Source organism: Anastrepha obliqua, chromosome 2 (genome assembly GCF_027943255.1).
Source record: "Anastrepha obliqua isolate idAnaObli1 chromosome 2, idAnaObli1_1.0, whole genome shotgun sequence".
Taxonomy (NCBI): domain Eukaryota; kingdom Metazoa; phylum Arthropoda; class Insecta; order Diptera; family Tephritidae; genus Anastrepha; species Anastrepha obliqua.
In genome coordinates, this window is record NC_072893.1 from 23,535,608 (window position 1) to 23,563,137 (window position 27,530).

The 27,530-nt window shown below is 37.6% G+C and overlaps 1 protein-coding gene across 9 annotated transcripts in view; it reads left to right on the plus strand.

The window, feature by feature from the left end:
• The window catches only part of LOC129236783 (AP-1 complex subunit gamma-1), a 37,114-nt gene extending 9,898 nt beyond the window's left edge, over positions 1 to 27,216 (plus strand). For 5 of the 9 annotated variants that reach the window (XM_054871002.1, XM_054871003.1, XM_054871004.1 and 2 more), the window contains exons 3-16: positions 9,271 to 9,332; positions 9,957 to 10,098; positions 10,235 to 10,423; positions 10,878 to 11,116; positions 11,321 to 11,397; positions 15,447 to 15,464; positions 20,109 to 20,365; positions 20,440 to 20,824; positions 20,911 to 21,329; positions 21,449 to 21,728; positions 21,843 to 22,304; positions 22,371 to 22,514; positions 26,119 to 26,226; positions 26,295 to 27,216. In XM_054871002.1, the coding sequence (XP_054726977.1) occupies positions 9,271 to 9,332; positions 9,957 to 10,098; positions 10,235 to 10,423; positions 10,878 to 11,116; positions 11,321 to 11,397; positions 15,447 to 15,464; positions 20,109 to 20,365; positions 20,440 to 20,824; positions 20,911 to 21,329; positions 21,449 to 21,728; positions 21,843 to 22,304; positions 22,371 to 22,514; positions 26,119 to 26,226; positions 26,295 to 26,396 (2,884 nt within the window). In that variant the 3' untranslated portion in view covers positions 26,397 to 27,216. Of the gene's footprint in view, positions 1 to 6,792; positions 6,943 to 9,270; positions 9,333 to 9,956; positions 10,099 to 10,234; positions 10,424 to 10,877; positions 11,117 to 11,320; positions 11,398 to 15,446; positions 15,465 to 20,108; positions 20,366 to 20,439; positions 20,825 to 20,910; positions 21,330 to 21,448; positions 21,729 to 21,842; positions 22,305 to 22,370; positions 22,515 to 26,118; positions 26,227 to 26,294 lie in introns of those variants that run through there. The other 4 variants (XM_054871007.1, XM_054871000.1, XM_054871009.1 and 1 more) reach the window with 4 other exon arrangements.
• The last annotated feature ends 314 nt before the right edge of the window (positions 27,217 to 27,530 follow it).

Below are 27,530 nucleotides of genomic sequence, written 5' to 3' on the forward strand. Positions count from 1 at the left end.
GGTCTAGTGCTATCACCTTTCATGAATGCGCCTTGATATGGTGTATTTATTTCTATCAAACTTGTGTACAAAATGTCAATTATTTAAGTTCATTCCTATCATTGATTTACGCTTCATGATTGAAACAAAACTGTCAATGTGCATGTAAATCTATTCATAATTCATTATGCATTTAAATTTTATGCAATTCACTTTGTTGAGCCCTTTAAGAGTAATTTTTTACTCTAATTTTTCATTTTCAAGTCATATTAATTATTTTATCTCAAAATCATATTCGATCTTGGGCTTTATAAGACGTAACAGTGCAAACTTCTCAGACCCTTACACGTTGAAATTACTGTTTACCCCATTTGTTCGACCTAAGAATATGCCTCATTTATTTGATCTCTAAAATTTTCTGTCCTATATCCCTCTTACAGCTCCCGCTTGTTATTAATTGGATTTAATTCGCTTGAGTGCAGAAAGACAATTCTGTCGCTTTCTTTTGTGCTTAATTTAATTTAAGGTTGTATTGATTGTGCGTTTCTTTTGCAACGCATTAACTTTCTTCTTCCTAATTGGTGCGATAACCGCTTACGCGATTTTGGCCGAGCTTAACATAGCGGCGTCAGTTGGGCACACCAAGTGAAGCCAAGTCCTTCCCCACCTGATCTTTCCAACGCAGAGGTGGCCTTCCTCTTCCTCTGTTGCCACCATCTCATCGAATACTTTCAGAGCCGGAGCGCTTGCAACCATTCGGACGACATGTTCCAGCTCACGAAGCCGCTGGATCTTTATTTGCTGCACTATGTCTATGTCTGCGTAAAGCTCACACAGCTCATCGTTCCATCGTCTGCGATATACGCCGTCATCAACGTGCAAAGGTCCAAAAATCTTGCGCAGAATCTTTCTCTTAAACTCTTTAAGCGACGCGTCCACGCTTCTGCGCCATGCGTTAGGATGGGCGTGATGAGAGCTTTATAGAGTGTTAGTTTTGTTCTTATTCCAACGAAAACTTTACGAAGCTTTTACCCTTTTTATCCTCAAGATATTTCAAGTCCTATTGCTCGGACTTTGCGTGAATTGAATGAGATCTCGAATACCATATCATTAGATTTTACAATACATAAAAATTAATTCTCTTCTTTGTTTTATTTCTCTTTATTGTTTTATTTGTCAATAGTCAGTAAGAACTTTTATGGTTTTTGACCGAGTTTAATATATAAATAAATAAGATTAATCTCATTGAAGTTCTAAGGAAAAGTATTGTGTCGTCGGCTCAAAACCAACGGCATAAAAACGAGATTTGAATGTATTTTGTCAGTTCAAACTCTCAACTTGTTGATACAACTCAGTTCAAATTAAAATTATAGAAATAAATAATGCAAGTTTTGATGAGAAAGTAAGGAGAAAGAGTATAAAGGTTTCTATCGGTGAAATTTAACAGGCCATTAAAAATTAAAATGTACCACTAAAAAGGCTAAATATTGTAAATACTACTTGTACTTGTAGTTGGTTAAACAAGGAAATACGCTTAATTTACTTAATTGCCCAGATAAGACTAATTGAGGATGGCATTCATATTGTTTAGGGCTATAAGGAAACTATTTGTTAGACTGAAAATCTGTTGACGTTAAAGAAAATGTTGTATCACCTTTAAAATACATTTATTATTTAAATTTGAAGTAGTTTTCCTTCGAAATTAAAAACAACATCAACAACAAATTAGATATTTTTTTGAGCTTCATTAATAAAGTTATAACTTATTAATATTATTTGTAGTCGCGGTGAACCCAGTTTTCCGAAACCATGTTGACGATTTCGGTATATCTCATGAATGGCTCTTGCGATATTATCCTTATACAGGGCGAACGATATGAAGTGTTACCTATTCAAAACACCATAACTTTTTTGTGTAAAATTAGTTTTTATTGATTTCAAAGACAAAATTGTTCAAAAATGATTACAATTTTAACATATATTCAGTTTAGCTCGATATGACCATCTTTTGCCTTGTCTATAGCCTTCAAACGGTCAAAAAATGAGTTGCATGCTGCACGAATGTGATCTTGAGGTATTTTGGCCCATTCTCGCATAATCGCTTTTTTCAGCGCATCCATACTGGCATATTTTTTAGCCCCATCTTGCTCTCCAAAATGGACCAGATGGAATAGTCCATCGGATTTGCGTCTGGCGAATTCGAAAGCCATTGTGTGGACGAAATGAAGTGTGGAACATGATTTTTTAACCATTTTTGGTTCACACGAGCTTTTTGAGACGGTACCGAGTCCTGTTGGAACGTCCATGGTCTACGACCGAAATGTTTGCGTGCCCACGGCTCTAAATCAGCTTCTAAAACGTTTCCACGATAATAAATCACATTCACTTTGACACCGGGCACGATAAAAACGATTGGAGAGCGTCCATCAGCGGTCACTGCGGCCCAAACCATTACTTGCGATGGGAAATTGCTTCGAGTGGCCATACGTAGGCTCAAATTCTCGTATGAGCGTTCGGTCAAGTAAACACGATCGTTTTGAGTGTTTATGAACTGCTCAATTGGGAAATATTTTTCATCAGAAAACACAATGTTAGGAAATTCGCCACGTTCGTGCAAGCGCAACAACTCCTTTGCTCTTTCGCACCGAACTTTTTTTTGCTGGGGTGAAAGATCGTGTGCTTTTTGGAGCTTGTAAGCCTTGACCTTGAGCTCATTTCTCAATATGCGTCGAACGCTGTCTTGCGATATTTTCAGTTCTTTGTCCATTTCTCTTCCACTTCGATGTGGATTTCGTTCAAGTCGAGTCTTCACTTTCCGAGCCATTTTTGGCGTTGTTGCGGTTTTGTTTGGTCCACCTCCATAGCGTTCTGCAATGCTACCAGTATGATTGTAATGTTTTATAGTGCGATACACAAACATTTTATTCACTTTGAGGTGACTGAGCTCACGAACAATGGCTGGTTGTGATTTTCCAGCCAAATATAACGCAATCACACTCTTACGTTTGTATTCCATCACAGAAAAAAAAAATTCAACAAAACTGAGACGCAAATGCTTTTGGTGGCTTATAAACAAAATATATTCAACTGTCATTAGAATAATTTTGACGTTGATGTCATGAGCTGTTTTACAGATACAAGCAGTGTGAAGTTGGTAACACTTCATATCGTTCACCCTGTATATATATAAAGTGGTTAAGTTTCAAGGGCCGGTGTTGATTTTGAATAAAATACAATTTTTTTAGGAAATTATTGTCATTTCTCTTTACTATGGTAATATTGGTATGGCTCAATTACGTATGGAACAAAATATCGGCCAAATGGCCGACGCGGCCTCGGTGGCACACCTCCATCCAATGGTCCAAATTTTCGATGACGCTGAGGCATAATTGAAGTTCTATGCCGAATTTTCTCATCCCTAGCTCTTGAATTGTTACTGGCTTTTCGACGTACACCTTTTCTTTCGACGCACACTTTCAGAAAGAAGTCCAACGGTGTCAAATCACATGATCTTGGCGGCCAATTGACATCGCCGCGACATGAGATTATTCGGCCATCAAATTTTTCGTTAGCTGTGTGACAAGTGGCACCGTCCTGTTGAAACCACATATCGTCCACATCCATATCTTTCAAATCGGGCCATAAAAAGTTCGTTATCATCTCACGATAGCGAACACTATTCACAGTAACTGCCTGACCGTCCTCATTTTGGAAAAAATACGGCCCACTGATGCCGCCGACCCATAAACCGCACCAAAGAGTCACTCTTTGTGGGTGCATTGGTTTTTCGTCAACCACTCTTGGATTATCATTCGCCCAAATGCGGCAATTCTGCTTATTGACGAATCCACTGAGGTGAAAATGTGCCTCATCACTGAAGATGATTTTCTTCGAAAATTGGTCATTCACTGTTGCCATTCCCTGCCACCATTCTGACCATTGACGACGCTTGAAATGGTCAAGAGGCTTTAGTTCTTGAGTCAATTGCACCTTGTAAGCGTGTAAATGCAAGTCTTTATGCATAATGTTCATCAACGACGAGCGTGAGAGGTGCAATTGTTGGGCACGACGACGAGTTGAGGTGGACGGCTCTTCAACCACACTATCGCGAACAGCAGCAATATTTTCTGCAGTACGAGCTGTGCGAGCACGCACTGGTGTTTTCACATCTTCTACAAACCCGGTTTGTTCAAACTTTTGCACAATTTTTCCGATTGTACGCACATTTGGACGATTAAATTGACCGAAAAAATCTCGAAGTGCGCGATATGCATCTTGAATTGAACGCTCGTTTTCATAATAAGCCTGAAAAACTTTAACGCGTTGCTCGATTGTGTATCTTTCCATGGTTCAAATTGAGTTAGTCTGAAATTGAAAAATGTCGAATGAAATGCAGAAAAAAAATTGACGTTTAGGTGTGGTTCACATTCAACATGGGCCCTTGAAATTTAACCACCCTTTATAATATTCTTTAACGCCAAGTAGACAGTACGGTCCTCGAGGGATTGTTATCTTGCTGCGATGAGGAGGTTTGCAATTCCACCTCATGGTCTTTTGTGCCCTGATGAGGAGGCTTAGTAGGTGTAGTGATTCTGAGAGCGGTGCCGGCGTAGCGTAGCTACTGGTAGGGCTTCTGAAGCCGGTAAGTTCGATGGCGAGCATCGAAACTAAAACCTTGTAGCGTCTGACCATAGGTTAGTGGCGTTAGCAGCGGGCGTCCATCTTGCATCAAGCGGCTCGCTATATTAATGTGTTACTAGGGCATGTCCATATGCATTTGAAACTCGCAATTAAAGATTTCCGCTCTACCATTGATTTAGAAAACCTGGGTTAATCCACCATTTTTTCGAAGGAAACTGATTACAGAAACTTTGGAAGTAGATTTTCAATATAGTATTTCGAAACGGTATGTAAAGAACATTTTTAGGGCGTAGTGTCGCTTATCATTTTATACCTAACGGTATTTCAGCGAAAAGCTTTGTATTTTGTACGACATTTGTGCAGTTAACGTCAAAAGGAGGTGTGTAAAATATATTAATTAGTTTTGCCTATTCAATAATTTACTTTTTAATTTCTATTATTCTTTTATAAAAACAGAGTTCATACTATACAACAACAAAAACCATATAAAGCAAAGTTTCAAACTTTGTAAAAAATTGGTAGGAATTCAGCAAATATTCATTCAAATTTCAAATATTTTTCTCAGAATATCTGAAAAAATTTCAAGTATGCAATTTTATAGCGTCAAGTGAAGTGGACCAATGGTCGGAGTTCACAGGTCTGATACACCTGTGCGACCCTGTCAACAACAGGTCGACGAGTCGGCTTTGCCGATTATACTCGCGTCCCTGCCATTGGTGATCCTAGTCCCCCCAAAATTGAGAGGGGGGGTGCGGATCAGTCGCGCGCGGCTCTAACGGGTTCAGCGAGACCCGCCATCCCCTACAGGATGGTAGCCAATATGCGCACCGCTCGGTCAACGCCCTAGGAGGGATGCCTAGGGGAACGGTGTTGTCGTAGGGGGTAGAACCCCGTCCTACATGGAATCGACGCACTTACCGGATTCTCGCACCAGTGGGTTCGTTTACGTACATTCCAGTAATAAACTAGTTCACTCCATTCCTATGGTTCGGACTGCCTTTTTGAACGAGGACCAAGTTCTGCCAACCGGAGGAGCAAACCTCTTGAAAAAAAACTCTGGGTTAGAACAAGGTGTAATACGACCCGTGCCGAGGTTCAGCCTGGCTGGGGACCCAGATCAAAAATAGCCCAGTCGTGAACGGAGTGCTCCGGATACCTGGCGACCTCCGGTTCTGTCTAGCCTTACCTGAACACACGGACCTCTGTGCAGGCGGACCTCCCTTATCCGACACTCGTGGGACCAAAAATGGAGAAGAATTTAAATAAACATGTTTCTAACAAGGAGGCCGGTCCTCCCAAAAAGCCGACGATGGTGAACCCGACTGCTGCCACAGCTGTGAGCAAGTGGTCAGAACGCCATTAATAGGAGACAGAGGGGCTTGAGCGATAGGGCTGGTCCCAGTACGAGTACTACAGTAGGCAGCGCGGGACGGGGAGGCTTGGGAAAACCGGTCTCCAAGCGACCAACACCAGGAGTTACAGGTACATCTCCGCTTAGGGCGAGCAATCCCTATTTCACCTCAACCTCTTTCAGGGGACGGGGGTCGGCACCTGCTTCCAGGTTTAACCGGCAGGTTGCCATAGAAGGGCCTAGTACCTCTAGGCGAAGTACTATTGTAGGGCAGGGGAGACAGGCTAAACATGTCCGTCTCTCTAAGAAAAAGTTACTACGAGAAAAAGGCGGCCAGTAGGGTCTTATTTAAACTAGGAGAAGTAGCAACAGAACAACTAACAGAAGAACAGGCTAAATCGTTGGTATGGGCAAGGGGAGTAATATCCGACTCGGGAAAACCGGCGAGTGCTACTCCTAAAAGGCAATGTTCTGCAGAGAAAGCAGAAGAAAAGGTCGCCAAAAAGCTAAAAATAGGTAGCCATAAATACCCAACGTTCAGTGAGGTCGTAAAAGGCGGCGGTGAGATACTGGCCGTCATTGACAAGGGAGAGGGGGAAGAGAACATTCCTAAGGAAAAATGGAGGTGGATTGAGGAGGCTATCGCCGAAGTTTACCTCCAGATCCTAGAGAAACACCCCGGACCCCCTCCCGGGGCTGTCAAATAAGTTAAATTTAAAATATTTAATATGGCAGGCTTTTGAAAGGTTAACTTATTTGACTTGAACAGTTTTTGCTTTTATGTCAATAAATCCGGAAATGTAATATTTAATAAATCATAAAAAAATGTAATAGTTATTTTTATTCAGCTTTTATTACATTTGAATACCCCATTGTAGCCAAGCAATTCGGTGCTTGGCAGAAGAAAAGTGTTGAGTCGACTTAAGTTATTTTATTATGGAATATTTACATAGGTGTAAATTCGTGAAAATGTGAGTACAAAATTGCATAAGGTTGCTTCCCAGGCTGAAACACAATGGGCTCCTGTCCGGTATTGGAACACAGAGAAGGCATGGACGTCGATCCAACGATTCTCCATGCCCCTTGACTTCATGCCATCAGTGAAGAGATACAGTGTAGTGCTACCAGAGGCTCAGTTGTGGGAAGACTCAGAAAATGAGCCCGGCAAACATTGTTTTCGCATTTTTACGGATGGCTCCACGACCAAGCATGGCTCCAGCTCTGGGGTCTACGTGGAATCCAGCGGGACAAAACTGCACTTTGCTCTTGGAATGCATGCATCTGTGTTTCAAGCGGAGGTGTATGCAGTTCAAGAAGCTATGAACTTTGTTGTGGAAAATCGATGGGAGAGGCAGATCTATATGTGTCTGCAGCGACAGCCAAGCTGCGCTTATGGCCTTAGACAGCCCTCCAACCACATCAGGGGTACCCAAGTACTGTAAATCCAGGCTGAACTATGTCGGTAGACGTAATAGCCTGATGCTAACGTGGATCTCGGGACACTTTGGTATTGCGGATAACGAGACCTCTGACTCCTTAGCTAAGATGGGCTCTGAGGCCAACTTTTTTGACCCAGAGCCCATTCTGCCACTCCCTTCTGCGACCATTACAGCCACGGTTAGCAAATGGGTAACTACCACCCACAAGCGGCAGGCTGAGAGCGGCTGCAGATGGACTAAACTGATGTTACCTGTCATGTCCGATCGACTGTCGCAAACCCTTCTGTCATCAAGCAGAGGGGAGTACAGACGGCTGGTTAGACTGATGACGGGCCACTTTTTGTGGGCGAAGCACATGGAAAGGTTGGGCATCTCAGTGAGTGTACTCTGTCCAGTTTGTGAAGAGGAGGATGAGACGGCGGACCACTTCCTGTGCGTCTGCCTCGCCTTCGTTCGAATCAGGTTTGAGGTCTTTGGTACTGATGTGTTAATGGTAGTAAAGGGTTAAGGTATGGGCCTTTAGCACTGCGACCATATTGATCTATTGTGCCCCCTATGCTGTCTATTGACTGTTAAGTATGCTTATGAAATGTACCAGCTCCTTCTGAGGGAGTGATTGAAGGTCTTCAGATATAAGCATGAACTTGTTTAAAAACCTTTTCCTTCTATGCGTCAACCCCGGACATTCGATGATGAGATGTTCTATAGACTCCTCATCTTCGCAGCAAAATCTGCAGGTGCCGGTGTTAGTTATGCCTAATTTATGTAAGTGTTTGTTGCAGGTGAAGTGACCCGTGAGGGCGCCTGTGAGAGTGCGAATGCTCTTTTTGTTTAACGTGAGGGCCGTGTTAGCTTTTTTAGCATTGAAACTTAGGAACTTTTTGGAGTGTCTAAGACCCTCTACGTTGTTCCAATGCTGATTTAATAGAGTTTGGGCCCAGTATTTTACTTTTTGTTTTAGGCTGATGTGTTAAGAAGCGACTATCTTGGCTCCTTGGCACCACAAGATCTACTAAGATTTCTTCGGAGATCGGGTAGATTTAAAGAAAATTAAAAGGGAATTCAAGTGTCGTGCAATGGACTTAATTAATGTCTGAGTGCTGCAATTGCTAGTTGTCCTGACAAAAAAAAAAAAAAAAAAAAAAAAAAAGGTTGCTTCCAAGGCGCATTCTTTAAAGGTGCTGGCACTAGACCAACAACAATGTTTTGTACGTTTGATTGTCACGGCAAAGTATTGGAAAAGTAGAGTATAAAAAATTAATTCGCCTTGTTTTATTCTGTGCTGACAGCCGCATGGACACGGCGAAAGAAAAAAAAACCAGCTTCTTTAACAGAACCACCTTTAAAAGATTCGCCTTGGTTGCTTCTATAATGATACGAATGAGGCACCCGTTTACATATCGCTTTATTTTTAATTTTTATATTTTCTTAAGTTATTGTGTATTATCCTATAAAAAGATATCCTTTCTAAAATATTTATATATAAAATAGGCTAGTCCTTTTGTATGCTCGGCGCTCGTGATCGAATGAAAGTCGTTACGGTAGAGTAACGTGAATTTAATTAAATTTGATTAAAAAAAAAATTTGCCAATAAAATGGCCGCATTTTATTTTATGCCTTTTTAAAATGCTGCGAGTACATGAATTCTATCGCGACGGCGCCGAGAAAATTGCTTTTAATCATTTACTGTATTTACTAAATCAATTCAATCGCAAAGCCAGCTTACCTATTTGTTTTGTACAAGTACTTATACCTACATACATATAAGCCACACATCCATTGCATGTTGAACTAATCACTTTCTTCCTTTCTGTGGTGCTTGCCCGCTCCGCTTGTCGCCATCTTCTTGTACATTTGCAGATTTAATCCAGCCTTTAATATGGCGACCATACGCCAAGCATTCACAGAGGCCGTTGAACGAGGTAGGTGCATCGATAGCGAACAATAACAACAACAAAATGCAATAAGAAAATGCAAAGAATCCGACAGAGTGCAGCGATTGTTAGAAATGCCTATACGTGTTACACTAGATATTCGAGGGCTTTTGTATAGCTTAACCCTGTCTGCCACTGTGGCACTACTACAACAACTAGCTCTGCTTTTCGCCCTGAAGGAACGTACATACATTTGCGTATGATGTATGTGTGTGTGTATGCATATTTCGATCTAATTGAATGAGACAGCGTGCATAGGATAGAGAATTCAAAGATCTATTCAATTAACACTCGTCGGACGTTAAGCGAATTTCATAAATCATTACCACCCACTAAAGCGTACTTAAGCGCATCAACCTACATACACACACACACACACACACCCGAACACATGAGACACAACAGATTGCTAACGTACACGAATAGACACGATAGGAGCGTCTTTGACATAAAATATGTACTTACTTAGCCCACACACACACACACACACAGTAGAGGAACCAAGAGACTTGTAAAATTTCTCTGTTTCTTGTGCAAATTATTCATGCTTTTTTTTTGGTGTTTTGTTTTGTTTCTTTTATATTTGCATTTGAATGAATCTTGCGAATGCAGTGAGAATGCCAACACCCACACGCCTGCGAGATCTCATACGGCAAATACGCGCCGCCAGGACAGCCGCAGAGGAGCGCGCTGTAGTTAACAAAGAATGTGCCTACATCCGCAGTACTTTCCGGGAGGAAGATTCGGTGTGGCGGTAAGTCAACTAATAGAGCATGCCTACATCGGGGTATGTACATATATACATATATGAACCTAACCATTTTTTTTTATGTTCCACCTTAAATTACATTAATTTACTGGTTTTCTTTTAATTTCGTTTTCATTTTTAGATGCCGCAACATTGCGAAGCTGCTCTATATTCACATGTTGGGCTATCCAGCGCATTTCGGACAGCTGGAATGTCTGAAACTCACCGCCAGCACACGATTCACCGACAAACGCATTGGCTATTTGGGTGCCATGCTGTTGTTGGACGAACGTCAGGATGTGCATCTACTGATAACGAATTGCCTCAAAAAGTAAGCATCATTGTGCACTGCCATACCTGGGTAAGGTACAACAACAACAACATCAACAACAACCATACCTAGGTCGCCGCCATTATTGCCATTTAAATTGGCGGAAATGAACTTTCGCTTGCACGCGCGTAAATGCAGTCGAATAGTTGAGCAAAGTCATTGCCACCAACAAAAACAAAAACAAACAGAAAAATGTTACTGTTTGGCTGGCTTGTTGGCCGCAGTTGCTTGGCTACAAAACGCCGTTTTTGCTTTTGTTTTTATTTATTGGTGCTTTGTTGCTTTTGATCCTAAAGCGCTTGGCTGGTGGCCTTAGTTGGCATTAGCTTTGTAGTTTGATGTGCTTTCGGCTTTCGGCTTTTTTTTGTTTTTTTTTTATTTATTCTTGTTTTTGGTCTCCAAATACTTAATTAGTTTCATTTCATGTATTCCATTCGTTTTGTGCCTTTTACAGTGATTTAAATAGTTCTACACAATTTGTGGTGGGTTTGGCGCTGTGCACACTGGGCGCCATAGCATCGCCCGAAATGGCACGTGATTTGGCTAGCGAGGTTGAGCGTCTAATGAAGTCGCCCAACACCTACATTCGCAAAAAGGCCACATTGTGCGCCTTTCGTGTTATACGACGAGTACCAGAACTGATGGAAATCTTCTTACCGGCCACACGTTCACTGCTTAGCGAGAAGAATCATGGTATACCTTAAAGCTGTTAAATATGCATAAATATTGCGCATTTGAAATTGAGTTTCTCCTTGAGTCACGCAATGGCATGGCTTGTGTTAGCTTTGAATTAATGCCTTTTTAAGCCGCGTCAATTTAGACTGCGCAATATACATGCAATTTTATTAGAAACAACTATTTTAATATGTATTTACAGTAACAACATTCATTTTATAGGCATATTAATTACTGGCGTAACCCTCATCACCGAGATGTGTGAGAACAGCGCCGACACTTTAATGCATTTCAAGAAGGTGAGTGGCATTAAATTATGGGTTACACAACAAAAATATAATTGGAAATTTTTTTTAAAAGTTGTCTCATGAATACATTTCCAACTCACTATAATGTAATTTATTAGCCATCAAAAATGGGCGCATAGCTAAAAAAGTAAATTTCTATTTTCCGTCAAAAATAGGTCCACAGATAAAAAAGTAAATTTTTATTATCTATTAAAATTGGATCCACAGCTTGAAAAGTAAATTATGTGCATTTGTTGAAATTAGATAAGCCAAGCTGCATCTTCAAAAATCATTGTCAATGAAACGAAATTTACTGCTCATCACAATTAGGATAGGTTAGGTTGAGTGGCTGGCTTGAAAGCCATCACGTAGACCTATTGGTTATTGTTTTTGTAACGGCATAAACATTTCTCTTACATATACGGGAAATGCTGCTGAGGTGACAGTCCTTGGCTAGATATAAATCCGGGTCGTTCCGGTTACGTAGAACCGACTGTCTTGGGAACGTTAAACTTATTGGTACTTAGTGTTGCCAGATGGAGCTAGACCTTTGCGTTTCTTTGTAGTAGACATTTTGTAATACGTCTGCGTCTTTTGCGAATCTTAGTAACCTTTAAAGTTCTAACCCCGAGAAGCATTCTAAATTCTCATATTGTAGAGCTCCTAGGCATTTCAATCTGGTTCTAGCTAACGCAGGGTACAAACCCAGAAGGTGCTCTAACGTTTCCCTCTCTTCGTGGTTATCACAATTACTATCGTATTCTTTGGTAAGCACAAGATGTTGTAGCTTATTTGACATTGCACTTGTGTAGGCACCTGCGATGTCTTTACAGCAGTAGTAGATTCTTTGTTATGCATATGACTTTTCTCCTTTCGTCCTTTAAGTACTTCTAGGTTAATCTCTGAGGTATTAGCTACTTAAATCTTTTGGGGCTGTATTCTTTTAGCGGGCTTTTGTCAGCGATGTTCTTTGCTTGCTGCTGGTATGAGTTATCATTATCAGGCGGCATTAAAGCTCGGGGTGAGCTTTAGCTTCATTCACAATTTTCTTCCAGGCGTCACAATTTTTTGGCGGCTATTTCTAGTCGTTTACGTGCATCTTTTTTAGGTCAATGATGACTTGCTCCAGGCAGTACAGTTTTACGCGTACTCGTGCTTTTGAATTGGTCATTGTTCATACGTTCGGTATGACCCAACCAACGTATTCTTTGGGATTTCATGTGTTTAATAACATTTTCTCCTTTGCATAAAGATAAAAGTTCGTCGTTGTACCATATTCAATATGTGCCATCACTTCCCGAAATTGTCCGAAGATCTTTCGAAGTATTTTACGTTCAAAAATATGTAGGCATTGCTCATCTCATCTGCACCACGCAGATGTACATGATTCGCATCCATAGATAAGAATGGGGCATATTACCGCTTGGTAAATCCGTAGCTTGCACCCAGTGTAAGAACTTTTGACTTGGTAAGATTTCTATTCGGTCCTGTACTGGGTCGTGCATATTTTTGCCGTTTTTTAGTAAATCACTGAGGTATTTAAATTGCTAAATTCCTGCAAAACAATAACTTCCAATAGTTATATTTTTCAGTTAGCATTTCCTTTCGCATCGCGAAAGCTTAGGTACTTCGTTTTACTTTCATTTATCTGCATGTCGTCGGCGTACGCGTTTGTTAGGTCTGATCTACTGACAAGGTTTCCCGTTTTTACTTCCTTCTTTATAGCAAAATGTATGTTACAAGTTGAACACCGACGTGGATAAAGTATCACCTTGCTTGACCCCACAAGGTGAAGTCCAAAATAAACAAGACTGAGCTAAAATAGAAATCACAGGATCTTTGTTCTGATGACTTCGAGTTTATTTATTCATAATAATAAGCCCCCTTTGGCCTCGCTACACTGTTTTGCGCGAAAAGTGTTTCAGTCACAAGAGTAGATCGATGAGATGGTGAATTATCGTACAATAAGCGCCGGCTGCCTCCTTCGTGGTACTCAGGACGAATTCGACGAATGCGACGCAACAGACGCTTCAAAACGCCAAGAAAGAAAATTGCATTGACGGTTTGGCCCATTGGCAGGAACTCCTTGTGGGTAACTCCCTTGGATGCGAGCATCGACTTGATTTTTGACTTCTACAAACACGATTTTTTGGGTGTTGGCTCGTCTGGGGCCTTCCATTCGGCACTTTGACGCTTAATTAGTTTCAGATTCATGTTGAAAACACCAGTTGGTGATAAGATCACTAGTTATAATATTGGTAATTAAGTTCGTCTTTTCTCGCCTCTTTAATGAGGTCTTTCGAATGTTGAAATCTGAGCAATTTTTGGTCCTCAGTCAACTTGTGCGGCATGAATCGTCCACAGACCTTTCGTAAGCCCAAATGATCAGTTAAAATGCGATAAATCGATGTTTGGAGATATTCAACTCCGATTTCATGAATTTCAACGATGATTTCGGTTTATTTTTGATAAATTTGCGAACAATTTTGATGGAGTTTTCGGTGATTTTGGGCGGCCCGTAGGTTCATTGTCATTTATGTCCTCACAACCATCTCTGGAACGTGTAAACCACTGTTGTTGTTGTTGTAGCAGCACAAACATTCCCCATACTTACATACGGGGAATGCTGCTGGAGTGACAGTCCTTGGCCGGATATAAATCCGAGTCGTTTCGGTAACGTATGTAGAACCGACTGTCGTGGAAACGCGTAAACCACTCATGAACTCTGGCACGAGATAGACAATCATCGCCATAAACTGTTTTCATCAATTCAAATGTTTCGGTAAACGTTTCACCGATTTTAAAACCAAAATTGATATTAGCTCTTTGTACCGACTTAATTTTTGTACCGATGATACATGAAACATACTGACGCTTTAGGCGCAATAACCTCACTTCCACTGAACCGAATGTCACCAAACTTTCACTGGAAGTCAGCTAGGGATGTAACTTCCACTACACTAACTCATTAAAAAGATGGCGCCATCAAAAAAATTTTTATGACACCAGTCTTGTTTATTTTGGACTTCACCTTCTATTAAAATGATCGGATACAGCATACGCTTGTGTGTTATCTACTGCCAAGGAAAGCAGTTACAGTTGCCTATTCTAGATAATTTACATTGAAGTTCATTTCATGCCAAAGGAAGCGTATTCATGAGACACTTTATATTATTGTACAAATACTCAGTTTTATTTTACTATAAAATAGCCTAAAATAGGGTGCGTGAAGTAGCTGAATATAAATGTACCTTAAATAAAAAAAACAAGACAGATTATGTTGCATAGGCATACTCATATATACCTTTAGTGGAATTGACCACAATATTATTGTACTTACACAATTGTAAAATAAATACACATTTACGATATACAGCGAAAAAAAAAATCAAAATCTTCAAATGTACTCTTCCACCTGCTTCATTGACACATTAACCATTTCCTTCAAAATAAAATTGGCTTACTAAGAAATTATTTATTGGCTCAAAAGTAAAAAAAAAAAACAAGTAAAATTTTAACTGCAACCCTAAAACGTAAATTTTCCTATTTGCATTTGCTACTAAACTCGCTTCCATTTATCAGTTTATTTGGTCTCCCACATAAGCTCTTGTAAATACAATTTATGTATGTAAGCTCTGTGCCAAGCTATTTGCGCAAAAAAAAAAAACAAACAAATACTTGTCGTAGGCCAAGCGGCCTTTAACACTATGAACTTAAACGGAGATTTCAAAACAAACTCCATTTTTTATTTCAAATTAATTTTAACCATTCATATGATTTTTGAAAATTTGTGTGTCTCATTTGATGAAAAATTTCTTTCTTCGATTAAATACCATTTGATTAAAGGCATTACATTTTACATACATATTTTTCGCTATATAATTTTAAACATATATTTAACTTGCTTTTCTCCACTAAAAAAAAAAAAAATAACAAAAATTATCAAAACCAAACTACAACATTAACTACTACAACTTTTTGTAATATTTTATCGCTAACTCTTTTGAAAACCCGCATACAATACAAATCCAAAACCGAAATTTTTGTAATTTGCTTGCCAGGATAGCGGAAATCGAGAGGTATGACCTTGACAAAGTTATGAACACTTACACCACGAATATACTTAGTACAATTATCACATATACGCACACACACACACACACATACATATATATGTATACACTTAAACAAAATACGAACACTAGAGCTTGAATTTATTATTTTTTTTATAAAAATTTCTAGTTGACTTTTAAATGGTTAAATTAAGACCCAACTATTTTCCATACATAGCCTTGTAACTGAACCAAAGTAATGTGTTGCAATTACCTTATACGTAAATATATTTGACTTTTTGTGATTTTTTTTTTCAGTTTAATGTGTAGAAATATAACAAATAGTAATTTCGTTCATTTGTAAATGTATCTGCTGTGAAAAAAGTACCATGAAATACAAGATGATTTCGAAAATGTATACAAATTAGTTTGGGGCAAAAAAAAAATCCATTATTTTCTCGGTAGATGGCTGTAGCGAGCGATATCTCGTAAGGTATCGATCAAACAATTTAAAGTTTATTCCCGTTGTTAAGTTGACATTTCACACTAAAGAAACCATTTTGCTGTTTATTGTTTGTTCCATTCAGTTGTGAGTTACAGGGTGTTAACAATGCAAGTCAACAAAGAGAAAAATCGGTACATTTTACAGTTTTTCTTTGATGTAGGCGAAAATGCAAGTCAGACCGCTGAAATTGCGAATGGTGCTTATGGTGCCGATACTGTAACAGCCAATTCAGTGCAATGTAGTTTCAGTCGATTCTGCTCAGGCATTTTTGTTGTTAAAAAAAATGTCGATAATGTCGAAAATGTCGATAAAATCACAGAAATAATCGAAGTTGACGGGCATGTTACTAGTCGTAGCATCGCCCAAGATCGACCATAAAACAACAGTTTTAAACCATTTATGCAAAAATAATGGATTTCCCCCCGAGTTAATATTATCAGTTAAAAGTTTTATAAGATTTCGAGGCTTCTTATTAATAATTTGTATAGCATCACAACGGACGAATTTTGAATATTTGCCCAAGTGGTACCCAAGCGAGGGCAGCCATTTAACCTAAGCTATTATTAATTTTAGTTTTTAATCCCTATTAATTGTTTTTATTTTATTTTTTTTTTAATCCTTATTTATTATTTTTATTTATTTAGATAATATAATATTATCTTTTTTTTTTTAATCCATATTTATTTTTTTTTATTTTTTTATTAATTAATTAATATATTTTTTAATCCTTATTTATTATTTTTATTTATTTATTTTTTTTTATCCTTATTTATTATTATTTGTTTTTTTAGTCCTCATTTATTATATATATTTTTCAATACTTATATATTATTTTTTGTTTTTTAATCCTTATTTTATTATTTTTTAATCCTTATTTATTATTATTTTTAAACCTTATTTTTAGTTTCTTTTAATCCTTATTTATTTATTTTATTTTTTTTAATCCCTATTTATTATTATTTATATTTTTTAATCCTTGTTTATTATTTTTATTTATTTATATATTTATTTTTTAATTCTTATTTATTTTTTTATTTAGTTTTATTTATTTATTTTTTTTTTAATAATAATTTATTTTTTTTTTTATCCTTTTTTATTGTTATTATTTTTTGTAATCTTTATTTATTATTTTTATTTTTTTTTTTTTAATCCTTATACGCGAGGCAGAGGTTTTTTATTTTGAAATATTGTTTTACACATTTTATAGAAGAAAGTATATTCGGGGTGGTATCACAATGGATCGCCAACGGTCCAAGTGAGTTGGTTTAGAGACCGACTGACGCTTCTACCTACCTTCCTAACTGTATCCGGGCGTTTCTGGGTGCGAGGAATTTTTTGATGGTGTTTTGGCTAAAAAATTTTAGCTGGAGGGCATAACATAGAAATATTTATGTATTCGCTCCGAGTTTAACTAATTTAGAATTATTAAAAAATTAAAAAATAATACATACACAAATTTTTGAAAATAGAAACAATCGAACGAATCGAATATGCTTCCACCAAAACAAAGCCCATTATTTTGGTTTGTAGAACAAAGTGACCCATTCTAGCGCGTACGCACAAGTTGAACGCTGACTAACGCATGGGCTGAAAACTCCAGGGCTTAACAAAGAAAACGCCTTTTTTTGTTCAAAATTAGCCGCTCTAACATTTCAATACCTCTTTTGTAGAACGATTTCTTTTTGCCTCAAAATAGGCCTCAGCTTCAGCGATAACCTCTTCATTCAAGCGAAATTTCTTACCGGCGAGCTTTTGTTTACGACTGAACAGCCAGTAGTCGCTGGAAGTAAAATCTGGCGAATACAGTGGATGTGGGAGCAATTCGAAGTTCAATTCATGTAGTTTTCCCATTGTTTTGATTGTCTTGTGACTTCTTGTTTTTGGTCAGCAGTGAGCAAACGCTGCACCCACTTTGAACAGAGCTTTCTCATAGTCAAATGCTCATGCAATATAAAGCCAAGACGTTCTTTTGATATCTTTACGATGTCAGCTAACTCACTAAACTTCACTTTTCGATCATTCAAAACGATTTTGTGGATTTCTTTGATGTTTTCTGGTGTTGGGCCCAGGACTTTTCAACCCATGTGTTAAATATACTTCAAAATCCAAAGAGGTCATCAATTATTTGGCCTCAATATAATTGACGTGATTTTGAATACGTTTCGAAAAACGCATGCCAAAGTGCTGAAGGCGTCAGACGAGCTAAAATTTAAAAAATCTCTTAAAGGAGTCAAAAAAGAAGACTAATTTGATTTGATTTTAAGATTAGAAGGCTCACAATTAGCTCATGCCACTGCGCCAATACGTATATATGTACACAATTGGATTAAGTGCAAATCCAATTGTTGCTTGAGTTTGTGCGAAATCGATGTAGTTGTTATTTCTTGAACAGCAAAAATCACTCGCCATAAAAGTGTCCGAAGTGCTGCTGAAGTGGCCAGATATATGTACTGCTCTTTCCGTGCGTATGACTTTTATCTGTGCGGAGATATAATTTAACAATGAAAGAAAAGTGTGTTACGATACGTAGAAGTCGTCCGTTATATTCTGAAGGACTCTCTGCCGATGATCTAAAACTCGCATTCGTTGTACTTTTAGACGCTCTAATCGCTTCATTGAGTCAAAATATTATGGAATTAAATGAACACTTTCGGCGAAATAAAAATTATTTTTTGTTTTATTTTAATTTGGTTATTTTTTTCATTGTTTTTTGTTTTATGTATATTTATATATATATATATATATATATTTTTAATATTGTTTTGTTTTAATATTTTTTATTTATGTATTTTTTTTTAATAAAAAAAATATTTATTGTTTTTGTTGTTCTTTAACAAATCGCGTTTACTTTAGAATTCATCTTGTATTTGTACTTTCTCGAATCCACATAATATGATACGTATCTCGGATATACTTTTACATAGATTTGTAAATCCTGCAACGTCTACTGTATAAATTATAATTTAAAATTTATAAAACAAATTTATGAAAATATTATAAAAGAAAAACATTCATAAAAAAAATGTATAAAAACAATTTTTTTTTTTTTTAATTTATAAAAAAAAAATTGTAAAACAAAATATTTATTAAAAAACAAATTTAAAAAAAAATATTGTTAAAATTTCTTAACCCGTCGCGCTCCAATTATTGTCCAATTATTATTTTATAAAGACATAAAAAAAATGTAATTGTAATATATAACAAAATAATTTATAAAAGAAAATTGTTAAAATTTGTTAACCCGTTGTTTTAAACACAGATGTACATATGGTACATTTCTTTCCACTTGCTTTGCGTTAGAAAAAACAAATTTTAGGTGAACAAAATAAATTTGACTGTTCGGAACACAAATTACGCTGACTTAAAAAGAAGCAAGCCATAAAATTTTTTCAAAAATCAATGCGAATGCATACCTTGAAGTTTTCTAAAGATTTCAAAAATTCGGCTTTCCATTCGAATACAAAAAACAGTCTCTCCAATTACAATAAAGAAAACAAAAATTCGCTCGTGCTATTCTTTGGTTTGTGGGCGATTCAACTGGCTTTTTTATTGCAATGAAAAAAAAATATAATTTTCAGGCTGTTCCCCGCTTCATATTTCGAATAAAAGTTTTCACCTGTTGAAGTACTTGATTTTATAACATTTTTTTAAAATTTCACAAATGTTGATAACCTCACTTTTAATAGCCACACTTTGCTTAACTAATCACTGCTGTTTTCGTTACGCGTAGTATGCTTTGAAAGTTTCTTACTCTTTACTATTTTAAAAATAAAAACATACGTAAAACTAGTTTTTTAAAATAAGTTTCTAGTCATGCCATTTTGTCTACACACCACTACCACTTGCCGATCTTTCTACTGCTTTATCAAATTCACCCGAGTTACTTTTCTCTTACAGCTTCTATTTAACATCTTTTCACCATGAAAAATCGTATAATTAACACACCACACACTCGCTCTCACAGACATTAACGTTAACGAACTTTTTTTCACCACCCGCTCAATCTAAGCAAATCTTTCATGTTGCGCGCTTTTTTCAAATATTTTTCTCACTTTCTTATACTCGTTCGCTCTTCTCCCTTCAATGATATCCTAAAAGAAACACATTTTTTTCTGTATATAAATGAATTTAATTTCTAATAAATAATATCCATAAATTCCATTTAGATTGTGCCAAATTTGGTACGCATTCTGAAGAATCTTATTTTGGGCGGCTACTCACCGGAGCATGACGTCAGCGGTGTGAGCGATCCATTTCTGCAGGTGAAAATTCTACGTTTGCTGCGCATACTCGGCCACAATGATGTGGATGCATCGGAGGCAATGAATGATATCTTGGCGCAGGTAGCCACCAATACGGAGACAAGTAAAAATGTCGGCAACACTATCCTGTACGAGACGGTACTCTCCATCATGGATATACGGTACGTATAGAAATCAGTTTTTATCAATGAATGAAATGATCGAGTTTTTTAAATTGCTTTAATCTTCAACACAGTTCGGAAGGTGGCCTCCGTGTGTTGGCTGTTAACATTCTTGGACGTTTTCTACTTAATTCCGACAAGAATATTCGTTATGTCGCATTGAATACGTTGCTGCGTACAGTTCATGCGGATACGTCGGCGGTGCAACGTCATCGCACCACTATTTTGGAGTGCCTGAAAGATCCGGATGTCTCGATAAGGCGTCGCGCCATGGAACTCTCGTTTGCGCTAATCAATGCACAAAATATTCGTACAATGACGAAAGAATTGTTGCTGTTCCTTGAGAAGGCTGATCCCGAATTCAAAGCGCAATGCAGTTCGGGCATGATTTTGGCTGCTGAACGCTATTCGCCCAATGCGCGATGGCATCTGGACACGCAGTTGAGTGTGTTGAATGCGGTTAGTGGTGACGTTTTACAACTAAGCATTTAATTTTACTACCAAAATAATTTGTTGTCTTATTTTATATTTATGTTCTACAAAAGGCTGGCAACTATGTGCGCGATGATGTGGTCTCTTCGACCATACAGCTGGTCTCGAGTAGCCCTGTGGCTGAGCAGACATACATAACGAATCGTTTCTGGGAGTCGCTGCAGGTGGCAAATCACTGCGAAGACAAGCAGCCGCTGTTGCAAGTAGCCGTGTGGGCCATTGGCGAATATGGCGATCTTTTTATGTACGGTCCCAACGAAGATGGTGCGTACATGGTTTTAAATTTAATAATCTTCAATAAATGTGCAATTTTTCTCTTTCAACATTCAACAGAATTTGAACGTCCATCGGAAAGCGATTTAATTAGCATGTACCATAAGTTTTTAACCTCTGCTCAAGTATCAATAACCAGCAAGCAATACGCCTTAGTGTCACTCGCTAAACTAAGCACGCGTCTGCAGAATTGTGTCGAGTACGTATCGCCTAAACTAATTAATTTTTTTTTTTTTTTTTTTTTTTTTTTTTTTTTCATTTTAAAGATGAAATCATCAACGAATTATTAACATTTCTTTCTGGGTTTTTTTTTTTTAGAGAAATTCAGGCATTGATTACCTCATTCGGCAGCCATCTGAATGTGGATTTGCAGCAGCGTGGCGTCGAGTTTACACAATTATTTGGCACCTATAAAAATTTGCGTCCACCGTTGCTAGAAAAAATGCCACCAATGCAAATCAGTCGCATCTCGTCGCAGAATGGCGAGAGCAGCGGTTCATACGATGACAATAGTCCGGATTTGATTGAGAATGGCATAGGCATTGGCGATGAACAAATAGGCAAAGAGAGTAATATGAATACGATGGGTGATAATACGGTGAGTCATTGTTTGCTATATACAAATAAGAAGTCTAAACTTGCTCATGGGTCTAGAGACCGACTGCCATTTCTACCTACCTACTTATAATAAACTTTCTTTACTTTACTATAGAATATATTGCTCGATTTGCTGGGTGGCGCCGATTTAAGCTCACCCACAGCGACAGATATGTCCAATTCTGTGGCTGTGCAAAAGAAGAATACGAAGAATGCTAATGAAACGTCAAATAATCAAGCCATACTTGATTTGCTCGATTTGGATATATCAGCTGGTACCACCAATACGGCAACAAATATGAATAATGTGCTTGGCCTGGACTTGAGTGGTGGTGTGTCGGCGGCGACAATACCAACGGCGACCGCAGCGATAAATGGCAACGATCTGGCGAATATTATGTCGTTAAGCGGCAATGGAGGTGGCGGTGGTGGTGGTGTTGGTAGTGGCATCGGTGTTGGTGGTCTATTAGGGTCGAACAGTATTTTGTCGCAGCCTGGCGCTATTTCGGGCAATGCGTTACTTTCCGAGTTAGCGGCGCCAATTGCGAATGTTGCACCACCAAACAATATTGCTGTGGTAAATATGTGGAATGTATATTTATTTTTGTATTACTATTTTGCTTTTGTTTTTGTTCCTGCATAGCCTCCTCAGGGTCCCACTTTGACTGTGCTGGATAGGAACGGCTTGCTGGTACAGCTGGTGCCGGTTAGGAGCAACGACTGCTTACAGATATTTATGACAACCACAAATAATTCAGCCAATACATTGGAGCAATACGTCTTTCAGGTGAGTCGAAATTTGCGATAAGTTTCAGGTAGCCATTGCTTCGTGTGCAAATGATAAACGATCGGTAGAAGCCGATTCAAGAATTGTTTTACAAAATAATTTCAACATTTATAAATTATCCAATTAAGAAAAAGTTGTTCTAATAGTGGTCGCCCCTCGGCAGAGAATAGCAAACCTCCGAGGGCATTCCTGAAAAACTTTCTCATAAAAAAATATCTGCCGTTAGGAATCGGCTTGAAACTGTAGGTTTCTCCATTTGTGAAACAACATCAAGACGCTCGCCCTGAAGAGATAATCTGGAAGGGCTGTAAAATGCGCTTCCACAGCTGTTATGGCCTCATTTGATGAAAAACAGATTCACACTACTTTTTAGCCTCTTATTTTGATTTAGGATCATGGCGATAGATCCAGGTCTCATCCATAGTGATGAATCGGTGCACAAAATCCAATTTATACTTTCGAAAAAAGTCGCATTCGAATGTATTTTTGTTCTATTGTTAGCGAATGTGGCACCCATTGTGCTTTTAAATGTTTTGAATGTAACCCTAGAGGCGGTCTATATCCCAATGTAAAGCGTATGTTTCGTCCTATCTATCCGTAATCTAATATATAAGCGACCGCCGCAGCCGACTAGGTCGGTGCGTGACTACCATTCGGAGGTGCACAGGTTCGAATCTCTATGTATGAAATACCAAATGATAGGAGGATGGTTTTTGAAGTGAATCTTTGTAGGCGTCGGTGGACGAGCGGGAATGGAGAGTAAAATTTCAGGGCCATGCAACGTTTTAGGCATTTTCGTTCCGCGAAAGAGAAAAAAGATTTAACGTAGAGGAAAAGGAGAGAGAGAGCTATACCTTATACTTATCTTATAAACACTTTATTCCGTTTATTTCCGTTTATTATAAGTCTAAAACGTAATTATTGTTGTTACAGACCACTTAGAGCTAATATGTGCTTAAATTACTACTATATTACTATAACTATTAAATAAATTAGTAAAAAGAGTTTAGAAATTTATAAAATTCATTCTTTGAAACCGAAAAGTCAAGCGGAACAGAACTCAAGATATCATTGAATTCTCTTAAAGCGCGGGGAATAGGAGCATTACGCGCATAATTCGTATTAAGAAATTAAAGATGAAATGGATAAGTATTGCGTAACGGTCTAGTAGGAATATGAAAGTAAATGCAACGTAATAGGGACGAACAGAGTCCATTTCACCTTTAATTACACTAAATACAAAAGACAGTGAGAGTATAGGCCTTCTACTCTCAAGAGATTTTAACTTAATTAAAATCAAACGGGAATGATAGGAAGGGATAGGATTTGAGAATTTTAACGACCTGAGATCATATTTAAGGAACACCTTCTATACACGTCCAATTCTCTCAATTGCAAATTGGTGGCAAGGCCTTCAGATAAAAGTTGCATATTCTAATCTAGAGCGAACAAAGGAAGTAAAAAGTAATTTGTGAGTGTAAGGGTCCGAGAACATCGAGCTATTACGCCGTATAAAACCTAAGATTACGTAAGAAGTGAACACAATAAAGTTAATGTGATTGTTGAAAGAAAAATGTGAGTCAAAGATCACCCCTAGATCTTTGAATTCATAAACAGATTGAAGTAAAGTAGTATCAATGCTGTAAGATGACTGGAAAACATTTTGAGTTTTAGCGAAGGTGACATGAAGTCATTTCTTAATATTTAGAGAGATGCCAGAGTTACTGCACCAGCGAACGAGCGCATTCATTTCCGTTTGCAACATAGGAACATCCTCATTTTTTCTAATGGCCGAAAATATTTTCAAATCATCAGCATACAAAAGAAAGTTGGCAAATGAAAAACAGGTACAAATATCATTAACACCTTCATGACGGCGTGTACCACCGGTGGCCCGCACAAGTCTGCTTCATGGGACGGCATGTACCACCGGTGGCCCGCACAAGATTGCGTCATCTGGCAGCGCGTACCACCGTTGCCGTCTGTGGACGAAGACCATGAATAACAGCGCCGGCGTGAACGTGTTAATAAATAGAACGGAGGAAAGAGGCCCTAAAACACTGCCTTGTGGCACCCCTGAAGATGCAATGAAAGGTTCCGAACATTCACCCTCAATCGTAACCACACATCGTCTATCGGATAAATAAGATTTCAACCATTGAAAGAAAACAGAATGGAAACCAAGCGAGGCTAATTTACGTAATAGAATTGCATGAGAAACTCTATAAAATGCTTTAGAAAAGTCCGTATGAAAACAATCGACTTGAAAACCTTCAGCAAAAGTTCCAAAGCAGTATTCACCAAAAGCAGCCAGGTTGGAAACTGTAGACCTACCCGAGATAAATCCATGCTGATTGGGCGAGATTAAGGGGTAACACCACTGTACACGCGTAAAATAAACACGATTTTTAAAGAATTTTTTTGTATAGTACTTATATACTAAAATACAAAACTACAAAGTTTGATCGAAAAATTTTACAAAATGGCGGCATTGGAGACATTTTTGTAATGTGGTTTCTCTTGAAGGAGCTCCGCGGCACGCAGCACAGAGGGTGCAAATTTTAATCTGGAACAAAGAAACATTTTTTTTCTTAATCTAGATAAGAATAGCTAGAGAAACACGTAGGGGATTTAAAAAATATTTATTTTTGTGGAATTAGCAAGCATTTGAAGGAAAAAACTCTATTTTGGACTAAAAAAACGGCACTTAAATAATTATAACAATCGTTTAAATTAATCTATCGAAAATCCCCTACGCTCTTCTCTTAAGAAGGTTATTATACAGACGTAGTGAAAAACCTGATTAAAAATATTTAAAATTGTTTGAGTTATGCTGCGTGCCAATTTCAGAAAACGTGTTTTGAGAAAAACGCGTTTAAAGTTTGGAAATTTGGAGAAATCGTTAGGTAGCAGTCACTAACGCTTGGTTAAAAGCTTAAAATATTTATGAAATAGACTTCGGTAACGTATAAAACTTTTTGTTCTGTATTTTAAAAGGTTCAAAGAATTTTTTAAGCTTATAAAAAAAAAATCAATTTTTTGAAATTTCTACAGTGGTGTTACCCCTTAAGCTCTTAGTTGCAAAATACATTTTTTTCTTTTACAATTCCTTCGAAAAGTTTAGAAATAGTAGAAAGCTTCGAGATCGGCCTGTAGTTGCACACATCATTCTTTTTGCCACTCTTGGAAATATGGGTGATAGTTGTGATTTTCCAATCGTTGATAAAAACTCTCGAAGATAGAGATTTATTAAAAACTAATTTGAGAGGAAAAACAATAGCCGGGCAGTTTTTAAGAAAAATTACGGACAGCCCATCCTTATCAGTCTGCGAAGAAGAAATCCCATTCTCAATGTCCAGCAAATTTTGCTTACAGAAATATATTTTATGGTCCTCTATACAAATTTCAAAAGAAAAAAATTAAAGTTTTTGAGTTGAAATATTTGTTGAAGATCGAGAAAATAATGGATTTCTTTTTCCCCAAACTAATATATAAATTGCTGCCGGTATAGCATACATTTAGGCTTGCTATTCTACCAAAATATTTACCTAAACAATATTGCATTTCCGAAATCTTCTTTTACTATTTTACATTTATTTTACAGGCCGCAGTTCCTAGAGTATTCACGCTACAAATGATATCGCCTTCTGGGTCGGTCTTACCGCCAGGTGGTGTTATAACGCAAGAGATGCGTGTTGTTAGTACGTCCAATGTGCGTAAAAATCACAACAAATTAAAACACTTGCACAACTCATTAATAAGCGTTGTCACCTTTTTCAGGCTACCCTTCGTATGAGGTTACGCATATCATATGTTGTCGATGGGCAACCCGTGGCGGAGCAAACAGAAGTTAGCGGATTCCCCGACACTGCACCCGAATAGGATTGAATCAAAATATAAATAATGAAATTTGCAGTATAAGCATATGCAATGTTAATAGAGCGTTTAAGCAGGAAACACAAAAAGATCGAAACTGGCAACTAACAAAACACTGAGAAAAACAAAAACTATATCCCTCCCTTTGTTCCCTCCTTTTCTCTCCTTGTTCTCCTTTCATACAAGTATGGTATACATGTGTTCTTCGTAAACTACACAAACTATATATTCTTTATAAATATATATTTTGTAATATACATTAACGAAGCATTCGGTAACACACACACACACAGTTTAACTGATAAATTTGCGTGTATTCAAACAAAAACACACGTACACTCCATTTTCAATGTTTACAAAGGATATACGATGCAAGATAGTCAATCAAATCCATGTCCATAATCATTACACGCTCATGTGAAATTTGTAAAATATACATGGCACCTCCCATATAACTGTATTATGTATTAAGCGTATGAAAAAGCAAACAAAAAACAAAAAAAAAAACGATTAAAAAATATAGAAATGATAATAATAATAAATATTATAAGTCCAAACCTACATTCTTGTTCTCACATGAAAAAAAAACTAAATAAAATGCAGTGTGCGCGAACATAAGACACTTTTGTTGGGAAACTGCGAATTGTCTGTTGTTGTACGCTTAGCGCTTCGTACTCACTTTACTATTCTTTTACAATGTGTATTGATTGGCAAAATATCTGTGTGGTGTATTAAGATAATAAATAATGTTGGTAATGGAGAAATTCATGCTATCGTGTTATATTTGCAAGCTTTTGTTAGTGAATAAAGTGAATATTAACTGTTATTTGGCAAAGTTATTGTAATATGTATGCGCTCGGTTGATTTTTTTGTGCAGAACAGAGAGAGAGAGAAAAGCAAAAACACTTAAATCTGTAACTGGTTTTATTATTGAAATTTAGTAGGCACCCTGCAATTAGGCTGATATGCTACTTGTGTATTTATAGTTATGTATATTAGTATGTGCTAAAGGTTAAACAAAAAACGGTTTGCTTATGTGTGAAATAGTGTTTTAAAGTTAAAGGCACATAGCGTTTACCCTTTTTTAATGTACGTGCCGATTTTACCATAACTAGCGGCTTTATTTTGCGGCTATCACTA